Source organism: Gracilinanus agilis, chromosome 4, assembly GCF_016433145.1.
Source record: "Gracilinanus agilis isolate LMUSP501 chromosome 4, AgileGrace, whole genome shotgun sequence".
NCBI classification, from domain to species: Eukaryota; Metazoa; Chordata; class Mammalia; order Didelphimorphia; family Didelphidae; genus Gracilinanus; species Gracilinanus agilis.
In genome coordinates, this window is record NC_058133.1 from 161,383,446 (window position 1) to 161,403,384 (window position 19,939).

The 19,939-nt window shown below is 37.7% G+C and overlaps 1 protein-coding gene across 1 annotated transcript in view; it reads left to right on the forward strand.

The window, feature by feature from the left end:
• LOC123246043 (SLAM family member 5-like) overlaps nucleotides 1-19,939 on the forward strand; it is an 86,464-nt gene that overhangs the window by 45,469 nt on the left and 21,056 nt on the right. Inside the window, exons 4-8 of the mRNA XM_044674995.1 lie at nucleotides 9,394-9,737; nucleotides 12,616-12,891; nucleotides 13,548-13,658; nucleotides 14,132-14,170; nucleotides 17,776-17,828. Coding sequence (XP_044530930.1) covers nucleotides 9,394-9,737; nucleotides 12,616-12,891; nucleotides 13,548-13,658; nucleotides 14,132-14,170; nucleotides 17,776-17,828 — 823 coding nt within the window. The remainder of the gene's footprint in view (nucleotides 1-9,393; nucleotides 9,738-12,615; nucleotides 12,892-13,547; nucleotides 13,659-14,131; nucleotides 14,171-17,775; nucleotides 17,829-19,939) is intronic.

Here is a 19,939-nt window from a genome sequence, read left to right on the forward strand (position 1 = left end):
TATTTCATTAAATATTTCATATTTACATGTGAAAAAATTTAATACTCATTTTTTGTTTTGAATTTTAAAACATCTCCTTCCCTCCCACCTATCTCCCCTCTTTGAGAAGTCACAATTTTATATCAATTACACATTCAAAGTCATGCAAAATATATTTCCATTTTAGTCATATTATGAAAGAAAACACAAACAAAATAAAACAATAAAAACAAAGAAATATGCTTCTGCACTCAGTTCATCAGTTCTTTCTCTACAGTTGGAAGGCATCTTTCATCATGAGTCCTTTGAAATTGTATTAAATCATTTTCTTGATCACACTTACAATATTGCTGTAAAGGTGTACAACAGTCTTCTGGTTCTGCTTACTTCACTTTGAATAAGTTCGTATAGGTCTTCCCAGGGTTCTCTGAAACCATTCTACACATCATTTCTTATAGCACAATATTGTTCCATCACAATGATATATCACAACTTGTTCAACCATTCTACAATTGATTCTCCTTAATTTTCAATTCTTTGCTACCACAAAATGAGTTGCTATAAATATTTTCATAATATAGGTCCTTTTCCTTTTTTAAAAAAAATCTCTTTGAGATAGAAACCTAGAAGGGATATGACTGTGTCAAAGGATGTGCATAGTTTTGTTGCCCTTTGAGCATAGTTCCAAATTGTTCTCTAGAATGGTTAGACTATCTCACAACTCCATGATTAGTGAATTAGTATTCCAATTCTTCTATATTTCTTCTAGCCTTTGTTGTTTTCCTATTGCGTCATGTTGGCCAATATGATAAATGTGAGGTTGTATCTCAGAGATGCTTGAATTTGCATTTCTCTTAGTAGAGATGTAGAGCCTTAGTAGTATTTTCCTTCTTTCTTTCTTACTCTCTTTCTTTTTCTTGCTTGCTTACTTGCTTTCATATTTCTTGAAATAAGATATCTAGGTTCTTTCCTTGATCATGGTTTTCAGGTAGTCCAATAATCCCTAAGTTATCTCTTCTCGTTCTATTTTGCAGAAGTTATTTTTCTATGAGATATTTGATGTCATCTATATTTTTTCATTCTTTTGACTTTGTTTTATTGTTGCTTGATATCTTGGGCAGTCATTAGCTTCCACTTGCCTAATTCTAATATTTGATGAATTATTTTATGCAGTGAGGCTTTTTGCCTTTTTTTTCATTTGGTCAAATCTGTTTTTTAAGAGTTGCTTTTCTTCAGTGTTTTTGGTGCCTCTTTTACCACTGTTTATTTTTCCCTCATCATTTTCTTCCCTTGCTTTTTTTCTTTACCTAACTTTCAGCTTTTAACATCTACCACTGTTTCTTTATTTTGATTTTTTTAGCTCTTCTAGGAATTCTTGTTGGACTTTTTCCAATTATTATGTCAGATGTCAATGGCATGAGACCCAACCCCATGTGCTTTGTTGTCATGAGCTTAGGCACCTCCCTAATTTAAGTAATTTTATTGGACCTTCTGGAGCAGCTCTCCCTTCATGTGGAGGTGTGAGCCCCACTAAAATCCTGTGAACAGCTGATTGTTCTATCTTTACATGGCACATCCTACAATCTCTATAAACCAACTTTTCTAGCATCTCTCCTTAAGGTGATTTGAAGAGCTTTCACCTAGAAGAGGGACTGGACTTATTTGGCTTGACCACAGAGGATATAACTAGAAGAAATCTGTAGGAATTCAAATGAGGAAAAGAGAGGTTTAATGTAAGGAAAAATTTCCTAACAATTAGAGCAATCTACAAATAGAATGGACAGCCTCTGAAGGTAGTGGGCTCCTACTCTCTAAATGTCTTTAAGCAAAGGTCAAAAGACCACTTTTCAGGCATATTGTGGAAGAACTCTATTCAGGGTGGGGCTAGATTATGTGTCTCCTGAGTTCCCTACAAACCTTGAGATTCAGGAATTTTTTCATGTCCCCATCAACTCTACAGAAATAAATGCTTGGCTCTGGCAGGCTTAATCTAGAACTTCAGCTTCTCAACTGACTTTTAAGTGGAGCCCTGAAGTTTTCTGAGTTCAAATTGACACCCAACTCTTGAGCCAAATTAGTCCCTCAGGGGTTTGCTATTTAATTTCTTTCTTTCTCATTTTTTAACAAGAGGAAGCCAAGAACTGTGGGAGTAGAAACACAGAAGAAAAACAACTGCTTGGTGGGGAGATATGATTGGGGATGTAGATGCTAAACAATCACCCTAGTGTAACTATCAATAATATGGAAATAGGTCTTGATCAATGATACATGTAAAACCCAGTGGAATTGGGCATCGGCTATGGGGGGCAGGTTGAGAGGGGTTGGGGAGAGGGAAAGAACATGAATCATGTAACCATGGGGAAATAGTCTAAATAAAAAAATAAAAAATAAAATAAAATAAAAATAAGAAGAACCCATCAGATGAATCGGGAAAGGAAACAGAGCTCAAAAGAAAAATCAGAGAGGATGTGTTGGAGTTAGGATGCTTTGTACTTGCTTAGAATACTGCTTATCCCTGATTCTGCCTAATTGAATGGAATCCCTTACTCCTCAAACTTTTTTAGGGCATTTTTTCTGGATCTTTTTGCTACTTGGTATCATGCTTATCTATTTATACATATACTCCACTATTATACTACAATATCTTTATGCTAAAAACTATTAGTTTTCATATCTGTGTCCTTAGCACCCTGCCCATAGAAGGCATTTAATAAATGTGTGGTATAAAGTCAGAATAGAGTAGAACAGAATAGTCATCTCTTAGAATAATTGGTTATTGGTTCAGCTCCAAAGCATCCCTGGGTTTACCACAGTAAATGTGCTTTGACTTCCTTCAGCTCTTGCCTGGACCTAAGTCAAATGTGTACGTACAATGATCCAAAAGGTGTATGACTGGTCTACCAGCTCCAACTCTGAGAATTAGTGAGATGATGCCTAAAGAATATACTCAGATGTTTCAGGGAAACTATCAATGAATCTCTGGTTTGGGAATAATGATGTTTGCCCTGCCTACAGCTATGCTATGATAAACACATATCAATCATAACACAAATTTCCTCCCTTCATTATTCTCTTGCTCTGCTTCCAACCCCCCGCCCCCAGTACTTTTGACATGCTTTTCATTTTTATTGGAACCTGCCATTCTTATGTTCTTAATCCAGAACAATTCATTCTGGTTTCTCTTATCTCCCTACACAATGTATGGTTGATTGCTTCAAAAACAAGGTTACTGCCACCTCCTCTTACATAATGTTGCTTCACTTGCTGATATTCCACACAGACCATAAACCAGTATCTCCTCTCTTTGCTTCTAGCCCCAGATCATTGCTAAAAAAAAGTCACAATGCTGGGCTATCTCACCATTATAGACTAATGCCTCAAAGCTTCAGCCAAACTTTACTGTTTCTCAATAAACCTTTTATCTATCAGTTCTATTTCCCAGTCCTCACAATGCCATTTGCAAGACTTCATATATCTCCATAAATACCTCCCCAGCTCCCACTTCCAAATCTCAGATGAAGCTATATGAGAATTGGTTGACAGAAATGAGGATTTTTTTTAACATGTGGAAGAGAAAGCATGCTAAGTATATTTGATCCTTATTTGAAAATTATTACTTGGTAGAGGAATTAGAGTATTGATTGACCTAAGAGGCCAGATCTGGAATCAATAGGTAATATTTTCCACTTGAGCTTGATATAAACCATAATAATATCCAAATATAGAGTGGGCTGCCTTTGGAGAAAATAGGTTCCTCCTTATTGGAACTCTTCATGAAAAAGTTAGATGACTACTCCTAAGCATTATGGATTTGAGGGATTTACTTTCAGAAACTGGAGAAGTGAATAGTTGGTCCTGTCCATATCTCACCTCATAATGGCAATTGCATTCTCAATGTGACACATCTGTCAGCACACCAGAGAAATTAAAAATACAACCCAGACGTGAAACCTCCATATTTAGAATCAAATTTATTGAAGTATATTTAAAACCACTAATGACTGGCCTTCGATTGCATGGCTAAGAACAACTTGGTTAGTTTTCTCAAACCTTCCTTGTATGAAAGATATACTTGTCTATACTGTGCTGCTCCCAACTATCAACCAAATATTAGTTAAAAACAACACGTAAACTCAATAGATAACTGGGGTGGGGGGGGCTGCTAAGGGTGGGGAATGCCTTCTTAGCTTTCATTTTATATATATAATGTTCTCTTTTTGACATAGGCTACCATATGTTATCAAGTTTCCCCATTTCATGATTTTATTTGTGGTTTTTCAGCATTTGATTTGATGAGGAGACAAGGTGTTATTTATTGAATCCATTCCCAAATCTATCTTTTGGCATTTTTAAGCACTCCGATTGTGTAAGGAGACAAAAAGCAACTAAAAAAATTAAAATAAAAAAGGAAGGGGGAGAGGTCCTTGTTTAACAGTAACTACCCCTGACAAATTATAATAGAACTTATCATCAAAGTTAGTTCATCTTTACTCGATTTCTACCATCCTAGACAGCATTTGATGATATTTATCACACATTCCTCCTTGTTGTTCTCTATTCCCTTCATTTCCTGTTTCTCATCCTATCCCCTAAATATACCTTCCTAGTCTCTTTTGCTGCTCCTTCTTCCTCTTTCTGTATTCTTAATGTAGGTGTTCCCCAAGGCTTTGTCCTTGACCATTTTCTATTATCCTATACTTCTCCCTTGGTAATCTCATACATTCCTATATTTCAACATCACTTCTATGGTGAAGTTTTCTAAGTCTACATCTCTAACCTTGATCTCTCCCCTAAACTCCCCTGAATTTAAATTGCCTCCTAGGCATGTTCACACCTGTACATTTTACTGGCCTCAAGTTCAAAAAACCTGAAAATAAATCCATGATCTGTCCCTCTAAACCTACCATTTTTTCTGAGTTTCTAATATCTACTAATGGCTTCATTATTCTCCTAGTCACCTATACTTGCAATCTCAAAAACCACTTCTGATTCTTCTCTGTCCTAGAAGATATATCCAATCATTTGCTATATCCTATTATTGATTCTTCACAAATCATCAAAATACTATTCCTAAAATTAGTCTGACTACATTACAGCCCTGACCAAAGATCCCCACTGACTTCCTATTTTTTCTAGATTAAAATGCAAATTCCTTAGCCACGTATTCAAGGCCCTGTATAATCTGGTATCCACCTACCTTCAAATTTACTTTACAATACTCCCTCTTACAAAATCTATATTCTAAACAAACTGAACTTTTCCAGCCTTCATGCACACTCATAAAGTGTCTCCCATGCCTGGAATCCACTCCTTTCCCATCTTGATCTCATTCTTTTTCTTCCTTCAAAGTTCAGATCAAGTACCACCACCTCTGTAAAAGCGTCCCTGAGTCCCTCGGTTATCGGACTTTCTTTTCCTTTCCTTTCCTTCTCCTTTGCTTTTCACTTTTGTTCACACTGTACCCCATACTTGAAAGGCCCAACTTTATTTGTCCTCCAAAGACCAATTCAAATGTCATCTCTTCTGTAAAGCCATCTTTGATTCCTCTGGCTTGATATGCTGACTCCTTCAACTGCTCTTAGAGCCTTTTATCCTTCTCCTGTATACCATCCATATTATATCTGTATTCATATGTTATCACCTACATAAGCTCCTCAATGGCGGAGGCAGTCTTTTCTTTTTGTGTCTCTTTCAGTACCCTGTGTATGGTAGAGAATGAAGGAAATCAGTGAATTGAGTCAGGTTAGAAACTAGACCTTTGATTTCTTTGATATAGGCAAATCCTAGACAAGGAAACTTTCTGTATCCAAGTACATAGATACCTTTTTTCAACTTATGGTTTCATAGAGTTGCCTAGAATACTAAGGGATTGAATGACTAGCCCAGAATAAGAGCCAATATGTGTCAAGAAAATGACTTAAACTCAGTTCTTCCTAGGTCCAAGGATGACCTTCTATAGACTATACCATGCCACTTCTCAAGTGTATGAATAAAAAAATGGATGGATGGATGGATGGATGGATGGATGGATGGATGGATGGATGGATGGTTTAAGATAATGGATATGGAGGTCTTGTAACCAACCACTTTTCCTTTTCCTTTTACTGAATAAACCCTACCTATTTTGCTAAGAAAATATTGAGTGACGAAACGACCACACTAATGCAATTATCAATAATATGGAAATAGGTCTTGATTGATGACACATGTTAAAACCAGTGGAAATGTGCATCGGCTATGGGGGTGGAGTGAAGGGAAAAGTAAGAACATGAATCATGTAACCATGGAAAATTTTTCTAAAAAATAAAAAATTTAAAAAATATATTGAGTGAGTCAAGTATCATGGTGAATTTTTGTAACCAAAAATACTGTGTAAATTGGAGGTCTTTGGTTATGAGAGTCTTCCGTTCACATTAACAATCCCTCAGTTTTACCCTATCCTCTCCTAGGAGACAAAACCAGAAGAAACAGTGGACTCACAGCCCTCCTCACCTGTCCTTCCAAGCATAGCAACCCTAAAAATGAAAATAAATGCCCCCAAAAGGCTGAGCTAAAAACAGGTCAGCCTTGAGAAATCCCTAAGTCCCAAATAAAATTCCCTAGGAGGAATCCACAAAATTCCTTGGGTTGAGTCAGGCCTAAAGGCCTTTCCAGTGCAATGTAGGTATGGTGTCAGAAGACTAGGGATTCAATCCTGATTCTGTTTCTTATTACCTTTTTACTACTTACATGACCCTGAGCAAATCATTTAACTCTGGCTTTCTTGCTATTCCTTGAACAAGATACTCCAATCTCTAGACTAAAATCTTCAGTTAAAATCCTACCTTCTAAAGGAAGCTACTCAGTGGATACTCTAAAGGCAGTGGCTGGATGGATAGAGAGCAAAGCATAGAGAAAGGAAGTCCTGGGTTCAAATCTGACCTCACCTAGCTGTGTGACCCTGGTCAAGTCATTTAACCCCAATTGTCTAGCCTTTACCACTCTTCTGCCTTGGAACCAATACTTAATACAATTATAAAACAGAAGGTGAGGGTTTTTAATAATAATAATAAAATCCCCCTTTTTAATCTCCCCAAATCTAGTGCCTTCCCTCTGTTGATTATTTTCGATTGATCCTATCTATAGCTTTAAAGCTTGTTTGTATATAACTGTTTTCATGTCGTCTCCCTCTTTAGGCTGTGATTTCCTTGAGAGCAGAAATTGTCTTTTGGGGTTTTTTATATCCTTCGGTGCTTAACACAATTCCTGGCAAATAGCAGGTACCTGATAGCTATTGACTACTTTCTAGTCTATCTTGGAAACAATTCCTTCTTTTATAAAAGAGAGGGTTCACTCTCTAAAGACCCTTAAAATTTTTAAACTAGTATCTTTTGATTCAATTATCTTGATCTCTACCTAAATTCCTGCAGATTTTAGTAGTCAGGGGATTTGGGTAAGTTTATAAAAAGGATAAGGGTAAAAGAAAGGTATCTAACAATTGGGAATTCCAGAATCCTAAGAAATGAATAAAATAAAATGTCTAAAGAGCATTTTTGTGGGGGTGAAAAAAAGTTTCCTCCAAACTATCCTCTACTTTCCTACCATGGCTCAGTCCTCAGTTTTTATTTCTGGCCTTTCCAAGACTTAAGTAGCATCCAGTCCAAAGTGCCTGTCTTAAGGGTAAAGATTGACTCTTCTTTTCACTGAATAAGTCCTTTGCTAAGAAAATATTCAGTAATTGGAGGAGTAGAGGATCATAGTGAATTTTCTCCTCTTTTCTTTTGCCCAGCACCAATCTTTCATTTTCCTTTAGACCAATTCATGATTCATCCATCCATGAAGCCTTCTATGACTAATCACAGCCCACAGTGAACTTGACTGTACTTGAAATTTCATCAGCATTTATGTTTCTATCATACATTAACTAAGACAGTGTCTTGGAATTTTTTTCTATTTGTTTCATGTATGCTATTCTTCTAGCCTCAGCTTGAGACATAAGGATATTGTCATTTCTACTCTCCACAACCCCTAGAATAATGCTGGGCACACAGTAGATGTTCAATAAATTGCAATTAAATTGAAATGAATCAGTGGTTATCTCTGTTCAGTGAGGCTGATGCCAATGTTGTTCTTGTCCTAATACCTCATTCCTAGGAAATCAAGAAGTAGAGGTACAAAATGTGATAAGTATGTAGTATTTAAGTGGTCCAGTATAAAGAACATTAGACTTAGCCCAGGAAGATGTGGGTTCAAATCCTGCCTCAGACACTTAACTAGCTGCGTCACTCTAGGTATGTCACCTACCTTCTCTCTGTTTCAGTTTCTTCATCAATAAAATGAGGATAATTATAAAATCTATTTCCCAAATGTGGCCGATGAAAGGAGAAATAACTGAGGAAATGAAGGTTTGATCTTCCAAGGATGTCATTTTATCAACCAATGCATGCCAATTGCTTAACAAATTAAGAACAGGTCCTTTCTTCACCTTAGGGTTAGACCTTGAACACAGGGGGAGACAAATTTTTATACATTAAAAACAATCAAATTAAAACAATTAATTAAAATGAAACAATACAATAGGTAATCTGATTTCTAATTGGAAGGACAATTAGAGGCTTTCCAAGTTGGGAGGTAAGTATGAAGAGGTACAATTCCCTGAATTCAGAAAAAGAGGCATCCCACTATCCACAAGTGTCAATCAAAGGAATATGGAAACAATAACTGATTGATAGCATGCAGTTTGTTTTCAGATATGACATATGGGTTGCTTGAAATGTACAGTTATGAGAAAACTCCTCGCATCAATCTTTGGATCTGACCCGCTTTCTAATCAGCATAACCCAGGTTCTCGGTAAAAGGTCTCAACAGCAAGTGAGGGTGGTTTAGTTTCCCAGCCCTGCAGAGCTGGGTTTAAATAGTGCAGTACAGTTTTCTCTCAATTCCCACAATTAAAATTTTCTCAAAAGACAGAAGTTGGATGAGACCCACAATTGAATAGAAAGGGAAACGAATTTGCTCCAGAATTAAGTCACAAAATGGAGTCTGTGTGGCTCACTCAATTCCCTCAGAATCTTAAGAGGATCAAATGATATAGCATGTATAAAGTGTTTTGCAAACCTTGAAATGCTACATAAATTCTAATTATTCTTCTTAAAAATTTAAATGACATAGAGGTTGACACAGAGATCAAAGGAAGAGAGGAAATTATAAAAAGCACAAATAAGTCAAATAAAAATACGAGCCAGGGGCCCTATTTATTTAAAGTGGTGATAGGGGTTTCTACAATTACTGTCATCAAAGCCAAACCAAAACTCTGTGCCCCAAACCTATCTCTGCCCATCACATCCATAATCCATAAGTTTTACAGGGGAACAGAGAATGCGAGGGGAGAATGGAAGTGAGACTGTCACTATAATTTTTTGATTGTCTGTCTACAGGGGAAGCAGTCTCCAAAGAGAATGAAGTCCCATTGGTGGTGATAGGGACTGTGGGGAAATCAGTCATTCTTCCCTTGAGGATCACACCAGACAAGAAGATACGAAATGTTGTCTGGCTTTCTAAGACTTCCATTGCCACTGTCCAAATAAAGGGACAAAACATCACTTTCATAGTGACTGATTCTCAATATGATGATCGACTGGAAATTCTCAAGGCAAACTACTCCTTGCAAATTAATAATTTGAAGATAGAAGATGAAAATGACTATAAGGGACAAATAACCTTCGAGGATTCAGTTCCATCTGAACCCTTTATTAAAAATTACAAACTATATGTGTATGGTAAGTCACAATATGAAGCTTAGCTTCATATAATTTATAATATCTTCAGCACGGTTGTCTCAATGAAGTTGTTTTTTTTAAGCGGGGAAATCCTGATGAGAAAACTCTGTACCAATGCACATGGGCATCTCTTTTATAATGTATGGTCTTAGAGAGTGGGCTAGGAGCAATGAGAGGATGTGTCTTGCCCAAGGTCAAAGAACTAGTATGTATTAGAGGGGAGAGCAACCCAGACTTCCTTGTGCATGAACTTTAAGACTAAAGATTAATTTCTTGCTATTACTTTGAAACCTATGTATTCTGCTCTCCTTTCTTTGCAAGAGGTAGGGGACTATGAATGTAGAATATTGCAAATACTTTCAAATAGTTGATGCATTTGTTAGTTTTACTGAGCAGCCTTTGCTTCTCTTATTTTAATGATTTGTTATAAGAAACAGCTTTCTGGGGAGTGGCAGGGATATATTTGGAAATGAATTAGACATAATGGGTAACATTGTAAATGAATTAGAGGAATAAAAAAGAAACCAAAATCTGTAATAGGCAAAGAGTTCACAGCCAAATAATGGATAGATAGAATCAGAGTAGATAAAACAGGTAGTTTTGAATATGTAAAGCTAAAAGTTTGTCACACAAAGAAAACCAATACAGTTAAAATTAAAAGAGAAATAAGGAACTAGGGAACATCTTTGCAATTTTCTCTGATAAAGAACTCATATCTAATTTATACATATATATATATATATGTCATAAGAAATTGATTCAAATTTATAAGAACAAGAGCCATTTACTACTCGATAAATGGTCAAAAGATATGAACAGGCAGTTTACGAAGGAAGAAATCATTCTATCAACAGCCATAATTCAAAAAAATATTCCAAATCACTAAAAATTAGAAAAATACAAATTAAACCAGCTCTGGGGTTCTACCTCAAGCCCATCAGATTGACAAAAATAACCAAAAAAGGAACGTGATAAATATTAAGTGGGAGGCAAAAAACACTCTCTCTAATTCATTGTATGTGGAGCCTTAAATTAGTCCAGCTATTTCAGAAAGAAAATTGGAATTCTGGCCAAAAAGTAATAAAACATACATACCCTTTGACGCAATGATACCACAACTAGATATATACCCTGAAAGAGATCAAAGACAGAAGAAAAGAACTCATATGTATAAAAATATTTATAGTATCTTTTTTTAGTAATCAAAATCTTGGAACTAAAAGAGTACTCATCTATTAGAGAATAGTTAAACAAATTATATTTTTCATATTCCAGAGACATGGGTGAGCTTGGGGTCTGAGTGTACCTAGAATGACCAAAGGGTCCCATTCACTGCTCAGTTACTTGTCCTCAGTCATGAGACAAGGGACTGCTACTTGGATGAGCTCATGCTTCTATTCCCCCAAAGAATAACACATTTTAATAATCTTTTTTTAAGTTCACTAGAAGTGTCACTACTTTGACACTAACTCAAGTGCCTCTATTTCCTCCTTTATAAAAGAAGCTGTACAAAGTGGCTCTAAAGTCCCTTCCATTTCTAACAGTCTGAGTCTGAAATTTGTATTCCATTTGACTTCACCTTAGGTCCTCTCAATTTCAGTAGGAGTTCAAAGAGCCTTCCTATGGGACCTTGATCACATTGCTCGTCTCTCTAGGGTTTCAGTTCCTTTCTCTGTAAAATGACAAAATTGGACAAGATATTCCTTCTATTTCTGTGGACAATACCTTAAGGGAGGATAGGATTGGAGTGTTGACTAAGTTCTCTGTTAACCCACTCATATATATATACTTACAGTAAAAGTTGCCACATTACTACCACCTCAACCTGCCAAGAAATAACCAAGTTTCTTGGATGTAAACTGTTAAGAAAATAATCTGAATAAAAATAACAATATATACAATGGCAATAATATTAATGAAAAAGAACACAATGGGCTGGGTACAAACTGACTGTAAGAACCATTACCCAGAGAACAGATAACAAACCATAACTCCTTTCTCTCAGCCTACAGTAAGGGAACTATGAGAATGGAATGTTGCAAAATTGTTGGAGGTAGTCACTTTATCAATCACTTTTTTTCAACTGTTTTTCTGCTCTCTAAATAAGATTTGAGTTAGGAAGAGGGGTTTAACTATGCTGCACTAAACAATATAGCATATCTAAAAATGATTAGGATAAAATAATGAGGGTTTTTTTGGGGGGGGGACAGTGGTTAACTGACTTTAGCAATTACAAAGAATAATTGATTAAAATATATTGCCAAATAGTCTGCTTCCTTGAGGAGAGCAAAAGCAGCCTCCACTTGTGGTGTCCTAAGATTTCTTTCCTCCCCACCCTACCTCCATTCCATTTCCTCCTTTCAATAGTTTTTTACTCTTCTCCACCCCCACCATTTCCAACTAAGGTCACCTTTCATTGCTAGATCTCATCATGGTTTGTGGGGGCCACCCTAAATGTAAGATTTCCTAGTGATGGCTCCAGCCAGTTAAAAGGACCCTCTCTAGTCTTCAAGCCTAACCTCTAGAGAAATCTCCACTTTCACTTCAAACTATCCAAGGCTCAACTTTCCTCTTCATCCTCCTTCTGTCTTCTCTTTTGGTTATTCTGATCTGGTTACTCAGGTCTTCTGGTATACTCTGGATCGGATCCCTCTGCCATACCACTCCTTGGTAAAACATTGGTAGCAGCAAACTCTCAGACCCCTGGTCATTAATCCTAAACCTATCTTACCATATATAGCCATTCATAGAGCCTCCACACGTAGGTAGTATCTTACACCAAAGGAATCAAGAAGAATACTTATGCCATGTAATAGAGTTGTTTATTATACAGTGCTAATCTATTGTCCTCAATTTCATGTCTTTTCTCCCTCCACAGAGGAACTGAGCAAACCTGAAGTTATAGTAAATAATACAGTGTCTAAGAATGATACCTGTAATGTCAGCCTGCTGTGTCATGTGGAAAAGGAAGAGAAAAACGTGACTTACAACTGGATATCTCTGAAAGGTGTAGAGGAGGAGATCCTCCAAGAGGGACCCATCCTCACAGTCTCCTGGAGATCTGGGGAAAGTGAGCCAAACTTAATCTGCAGAGTCACAAATCCTGTCAGCAATCGCAGTGTCCTGGCAAATCTTTCTATGGAGCTCTGTACAGGTAATCCTTCCTGTCTCTTGAGGAGTCTCAGGAGAAGTCCTGAACAGCTCTAGGAAACAGGTTGGCCTCCTTCCCAATCTATCCTTCAAAAAAGTGATTATCATAGGATTTAGAGAGAAAAAGGATCTTAGAGATCAGCCAATTGGATCTCATCTCCACCTCTCTCCTTCTTTCTACAGATGAGCAAACCAAAACACAGAAAGATTTGCCTGGGGCCATATGCATGGGAAGTTGAAGATTAGGCTTTGAATTCAAGCCTCTAAATCTAATACTCTTTCTACTGTCCATAGTGCTTCCCAGAGCTCCCTAAGCACAGAACCCAACAGAACAGAACAAGTGCATCACAGGTTTTGTGTTCCCGACCCTATTCTCTTCTCTACCCCAATATCTTTTCCCCTAACCTCCACAACCCCATAGCCTTTCAGTACACAGAACTCAAAGACAAGGATCTCAGGAGGACCAGCACTTCGCCCAGCTCTGCCCAGGTACCACCAGGTTACTCTACCTGATGTGTGGTTCCTACTCACCTCCCTCCAATACATTCTGTCCAGGTCATCAAGATGGCCAGCTTCAGAGGGAGAAAATTCCAGAGGCAGCTCAGCAGAGACTCTGGCTCAGTGACTCCAACACTACTTACATTAACTTTTCCTTTCCAGATCCTCAAGGAATACCAGTTTGGATTATAAGAATAGGAATTGCTTTTCTAGTTTTACTCTGCATAGTCTTCATCATAGTGGCTGTGTTTATTTGGAAGAAAAAAGGAAAAGGTAAGCTTTCCTTAAAAGATGAATGTCTACAACCTGTGTTACTAGTTGGTTTTCTCAGATTACTTCAGGATTTCAGTGATGTAGATCCTGGCTCTACATTCATGTCCTTATTATCTCCAAATGAAACCCATCACTCTGATTTAGGGGCCAATCTTGGGTCTCCTCTCCCCATACATCCCTCTGAATAGTTCACAAAATAAACTCATAAATTGACTCCTCTGTTCAGATGGTTTCTGGGACACACAACGATTATTGAAAATTGGAATCATTCTCCTTTCTCTCCCTTCGACAGACACTCCATGAAAAATGGGACTTTATTGTCCAGCATACTCTGCCCCACCTTTCCATCCTGCCTTCCTCCCTGTCCTGTCCAAGAGATATTTGATTAGGGGAAGGGTTACTTTATCTATTTGTCTATATGTCTGTCTGTTTATCTATCTATTTTCCTCAATCTCTGGGTTTAATCTTTTCAGGTTTCTTCTGTGTCTCTTATAATCACATTCAGCAACATGGTAAGTTACCAGATTCTGAGTTACTTGGATTGACCCTGTTAGGAAGAACTACTGAATTGTTGCCTAGTGGAACAAGGGAATGAAAGAGTCAGAAGGAGGTACTCTGTAGGTAGTGGGTCATGAGATCATAGTACCAAAGGCTTTATTTAGTAAGACAGTGTCACTACTAATGACAAAGGGAAAGAATTTTACTGTTAATAAGACCTGGTTTGGGGGCAACTAGGTGACTCAGTAGATAGAGAGCCAGGCCTGGAGATGAGAGGACCTGGGTTCAAATTTGACCTTAGACACTTCCTAGCTTTTTGACCCTGGACAAGTCACTTAACTCCAACTGCCTAACCCTTACCACTCTTCTGCTTTGGAACCAATACTTAGTACTGATTCTAAGACAGAAGGTAGGGGCTTAAAAAAACTAGATTTAAATCCTATAACACTTAATAGTTGTGTGACAATGGGAAAATAATTTAACTTCTCAGTGTTTTCAGACAACTAAAGATATAAATTACAGTCCAGTTGCTGATCTGCAGTGGTAGAGGGAGTTTCCAAAATGGGAGCTACATATAAGTCTGGATCCTTCCCTCAAAAAAAAATGATCATCTCTCTTCAGTCACATACTCCCAAATTGGAGCAGATTTATGTTCTCTGCTCTACTGATGAGGAAACTTAAAACCTATGGTAGGTGTAAGATGAAACGAAGGCTTGAGCTTCTAAGAATTTCTATTTATCAAGCAATGCATGCTAATTGCCGAACAAATCAGGAATAAGCCTCTTCCTCAGCTTAGGGTCAGACCTAAAAACAGGGGAAGACAGACTTTTATCAATCATAAACAATTATTCAAAAGAAATTAATTACTTAAAAGGAAAGCACATTAGGAAATCGGATTTCTAATTTGAGGAATGATTAGAGACTTTCAAAGTTGGGAGGGGGAGAATAAACAGGTACAATTTCCTGAATTCAGAAAGAGGTGATCCACTCCCCACCAGTAACTGTAAAAAATCAAAGGAACAATGCAAAAATAACTGATTGATCAGTTTCAGGCCTGATTACAGGTTATTTGAAATAGACAATTATGAAAACTCCTTACATCAATCTTAGGATCTGAGTTTCTAGTTGGCATAATCTAGAGCCTTCATTAAGAATCTCCAAGCAGCAGGTAGAAGTGGTCCAGCTTCCTACCTATATATGTCTAGATTTGAACAAAGAAATGCCATTTTCTCCCAATTCCCACAGCAGAATAAAATTTTCTTAAAAGACAGATGTTGGACTGGACTCATAATTTTATAGAAGAAGAACAGAGTTTGCTCCAGCATTAAGTCACAAGATGGAATCAGTATAGTTCATTCAGTTCCCACAATTAACCTCTTACTATCCTAATCCCCTCAATTCTCCCAATTTTCCTCAGGCCTTAAGAAAAACTCCTTCCAACTCTGCCACTCTCTGACATTGCTGTAGTTTTAATTTGTAGTTATGATGTCATTAGGTGCCTAGTGATCATTGATGGTTAAGCCATTCCATAATAGGAATGTTGAGAGATGCTTCAAGAGTCCTATTCTTCCCTTTCCCCTCTAATAATTCAACACAAGGTCCAGAATAGCAGTACACTAAGAAGGTGATATCCCTGCATTTCTGGAGCAGCATGGAATGCATACTACTAAATACTTGGACTGCATTGTAGTGACTCCATCCCCACCTCATAAGGAACTGAGGGACATAGCTGCTCCAGGGTCACAGCCTACCACCAAAGGATTCACAATGCATTTCAAAGCTTCAAACAGAGGAGGAAAGCTTTCCAAAATTGGAATGGTTGGCCTCAAGAGGTGATGAATTTTCTACCATTCAAAAATCTTCAAATACAGGCTGAAGACCCTTTGTTGGAGATGCTATAGAAGGTCTTTTTATTTAGACCATATAGAACTAAATGATCTTGGGGTAGTAGACAGGAGCTTGGATTTGGAGTCAGAGAAATACGAGTACAAATCCTACCCTGATACTAGTTTTGTGCCCCATGGCAAGTCTTAGTTATCTCATCTGTAAAAGGAAGGGATTGGAATTGATGGTCTATAAAGTCCTTTTTAGTCAAAATCTATGATTTTATGACTTCTGAGATTCCTTCCTGCTCTGGAATTCAACAAATACACCAGCTCTTAGAAATATAAGGGGGAAAATAAGGAATGGAAATATATTGGAGAATATCCTGCCACTAATTTATATATAGTCAATAAGCATAGACACTGCTAATGCTTGGAACAGAACCAAAAGAGATGCCCCTGGAGCCCACTCACAGTGAACCAACAGACCTATCTAGGCCATTATCCTAGAGGGCAGAGAATATACCTATCTAACTCTTTGCTCCAAGCCACACTCAGAGAATCACTTAATGAGGGTTTGGAAAAGTTAGTGACACAGATAACAGACTGCCTCTGAGTCAGATATGTAATTGTGTGGAAATTATTCTGGGTTATATCAGGAAAAATACATCACATGAGAACCACAGACCCCTATTCTGCCTCACTCAGAACTTATTCTTAGCTCAGAGTCTCATGTGTCTATATCTAGCCTCATGAAATGAGAACTTGGAGAGAAAAAAATGCACCTGGATTTCAGAAAGCCTTTTGACAGTGTCTTATAAAAAATCCTTGAGTATGAAATGGAAAAATATAGATTGGATGATAGAACATTTCCATGGATTTGTAGCTAGTTGAATGGTAGTACCCTAAGACAGTGATGGACAAACTATTCCCTGCAGACCAGACCCATCACTTTTGCCCATCACTGCCTTAAGCAATTCCCTAATCACTATGCCTGGACATCCAGATGTAGTGATTAGGGATCCTGGATCTGACCCTCGGGGTATAGTTTGCCCATCACTTCCCTAAGATATCAATAGGTAGATATTAAATGTATCTAAATAAGATATAGAGGAAGGTCTTTAATGGCAAGCACCAAGATTCCATGTTTGGCCATGTTCCCATCAACATTTTTATCAATAATTTGGGTAAGATCATAGATGGCACACTTATCAAACTTCGGTGGTTGTTGTTCAGTCATTTCGGTTATGTCCAACTCTTCATGACTTCATTTGGGATTCAAAGACACTGGAGTGATTTGCCATTCCCTTCTCGAGCTCATTTTACAGATGAGTAAACTGAGGCAAAGAGGGTGAAGTGACTTGTCTCAGGTCACACAACTAGTAAATGTCTTAGGCCTAGTTGAAATTCAGGAAGATGGGTCGTCCAGACTCCAGGGCTAGTACTCATCCAATGAGCCACCTAGTTACCCCTTATGAAACTTATAGATGGCATACTACACTTATATAGTACCTAAAGGTTTGCAAAGCACTTTTCTTACAATAGGGCTGTGAGACAGAGATAGTACAAGTATCATTATCATCTCTGTTCCATGTATGGAGAAACTAAGGCTTAGAGAAATTAAGCGGCTTGCCCAGAGTCATGCAATAGTAAATGTCAGAGTCAGGATTCCAATCCAAGTTTCTCTTGACTCTAGACCCAATGCTCTTTGGGTAAGAAGTCTTCAAGATTGTAGGATGTTTTGTTGATGGATCATAAAGTCTCTGTGTTGCTAATCCTGTCCTTTGTGTCAACAGAGACTATCATGGAGAGTGTCACAGTATATGCACAAGTGAATCATCCAAACATGGTAAGTCCTTTCAGTCATCCAACTGACACCTCTTAACAAAATCATATTATTGATTCAGCCAACTAGCAAGGGAAATGGAGCAAGGACAGCATCCTCCAAGGTAGCCTAGACCTAGATCATGCACATTAGACAGCAAAGTCACTTGAGACTACTGCAGCTTACCCTGACCCCTTCCCAGATTTCCTTTAGAGCTTCTAGTTTGTACCACATATGCTTCCTTTTGTGATTCTGCTGACTGCTTCATAATTGTTAGTGTCTCCTCCTAACTACATTATAAGCTTCATAAGGACAAGAACACCATTTTCTCCTCCTCCCATACCTTGCCACTTACTAGATATGTGACTATGACCAAGTCTCTTTAGGTCTCCATTTCTTCTTATAAAAAGCTTACAAAAATTAGAGCCCTCCCAAGCTCTAGATTGATGATCCCAGGATTCCATGCTTTCTGAGGTTCCTTCCAGCTTTGACATTCCATGAAACTGTGGTTCTTTTGTCTTCCATAATAGCAGCATAATAGCTAAGTACTCAGATGCTTAATGACTCCTTCCATTCCAATCAACAAGCATGTATTAAATACCTAGTATATGACTTCCCTATTATTGGAGGTATTCAAATGCACATTGTATGTTCATTCCTTGGGGATGCTGCTGGAAAGAGTGGGTTTTATTTAATTACTTGTTGGATTAAATGATGTGGTGTCATTAAAAAAAAACAAACAATTCAAAAACATCCCCAACAAATCTTCATTCAGCCTACTCTGGAAGAATCCAATGATAGGGAATTCACCACCTCTTGAGGCAACTTGGTCCTAGTCTCTGAACTAGCCTAGGAATATAAAGACAAAAAATAGAATTCCAAGATGCTCACAATCTACCCCAAATCAAACTGAATGGAGTTTGAAAGTAAACAAAAGAACTATGGTTTGTCATCAATTCAGAATCAGAGAGCTAATCTCAGATTATTTAAAGGTTTTACACAGATAAGGTGGGGAGCTCAGAAGCAATATAATAAAGAAAGGGAGGAAAAGGTATTCCTAATATTAACGATTTACAATCCCCAGGTCCATTACAAACAGATGACCTTGGCCTTGCATCACAAATCACCTAACCCCATTTATTAAGTATCTTTAAGTTACACAGTCCTTAAATATATTTGTAATCCTTTAAGGACAACTTCTAATCATTCTCTGGAAGGTGAAAAACCTGTTCAAGCTCCTCCTTTTCTATCTCCCTTAAAAAATCTATCACTTTTCATTCTGTGGAATATCTTAACTAGAAATTCTGAGTGTCAGTCCTTTCAGTCACCACAGCCACCATAGCTCCTCTCAAAAATACCCAAGCATTTTTTCTGTTACTATTTTTTAGACATTTATTAATATTCGTTTTTAACATGGTTACATGATTCATGCTCCTACTTTACCCTTCACCCCCTCTTCACCCCCCCACTCATGGTCTATGCACATTTCCACTGGTTTTAACATGTGTCATTGATCAAGACCTATTTCCAAATTGTTGATAGTTGCATTGGTGTGGTAGTTTCGAGTCTACATCCCCAATCACGTCCACCTCAGCCCATGCATTCAAGCAATTGTTTTTCTTCTATGTTTCCTCTCCTACAGTCCTTCCTCTGAATGTGGGTAGCGTTCCTTTCCATAAATCCCTCAGAGCTAACCGGTGTCATTGCATTGCTGGTACAGAAGTCCATTACATTCGATTTTACCATAGTATATCAGTCTCTGTGTAGAGTGTTCTTCTGGCTCTGCTCCTTTCGCTCTGCATCAGTTCCTGGAGGTCTTTCCAGTTCACCTGGAATTCCTCTAGTTTATTATTCCTTTGAGCACAATAGTATTCCATCACCAGCATATACCACAATTTGTTCAGCCATTCCCCAATTGAAGGACACACCCTCCTTTTCCAGTTTTTTGCCACCACAAAAAGCACAGCTATAAATGTTTTTGTACAAGTTTGTTTATCTATGAACTCTTTGGGGTAAAAACCCAATAATGGTATGGCTTGATCAAAGGGCAGGCATTTTTTATAGCCCTTTGAGCATAGTTCCAAATTGCCAGCCAGAATGGTTGGATCAGTTCACAACTCCACCAGCAATGCATT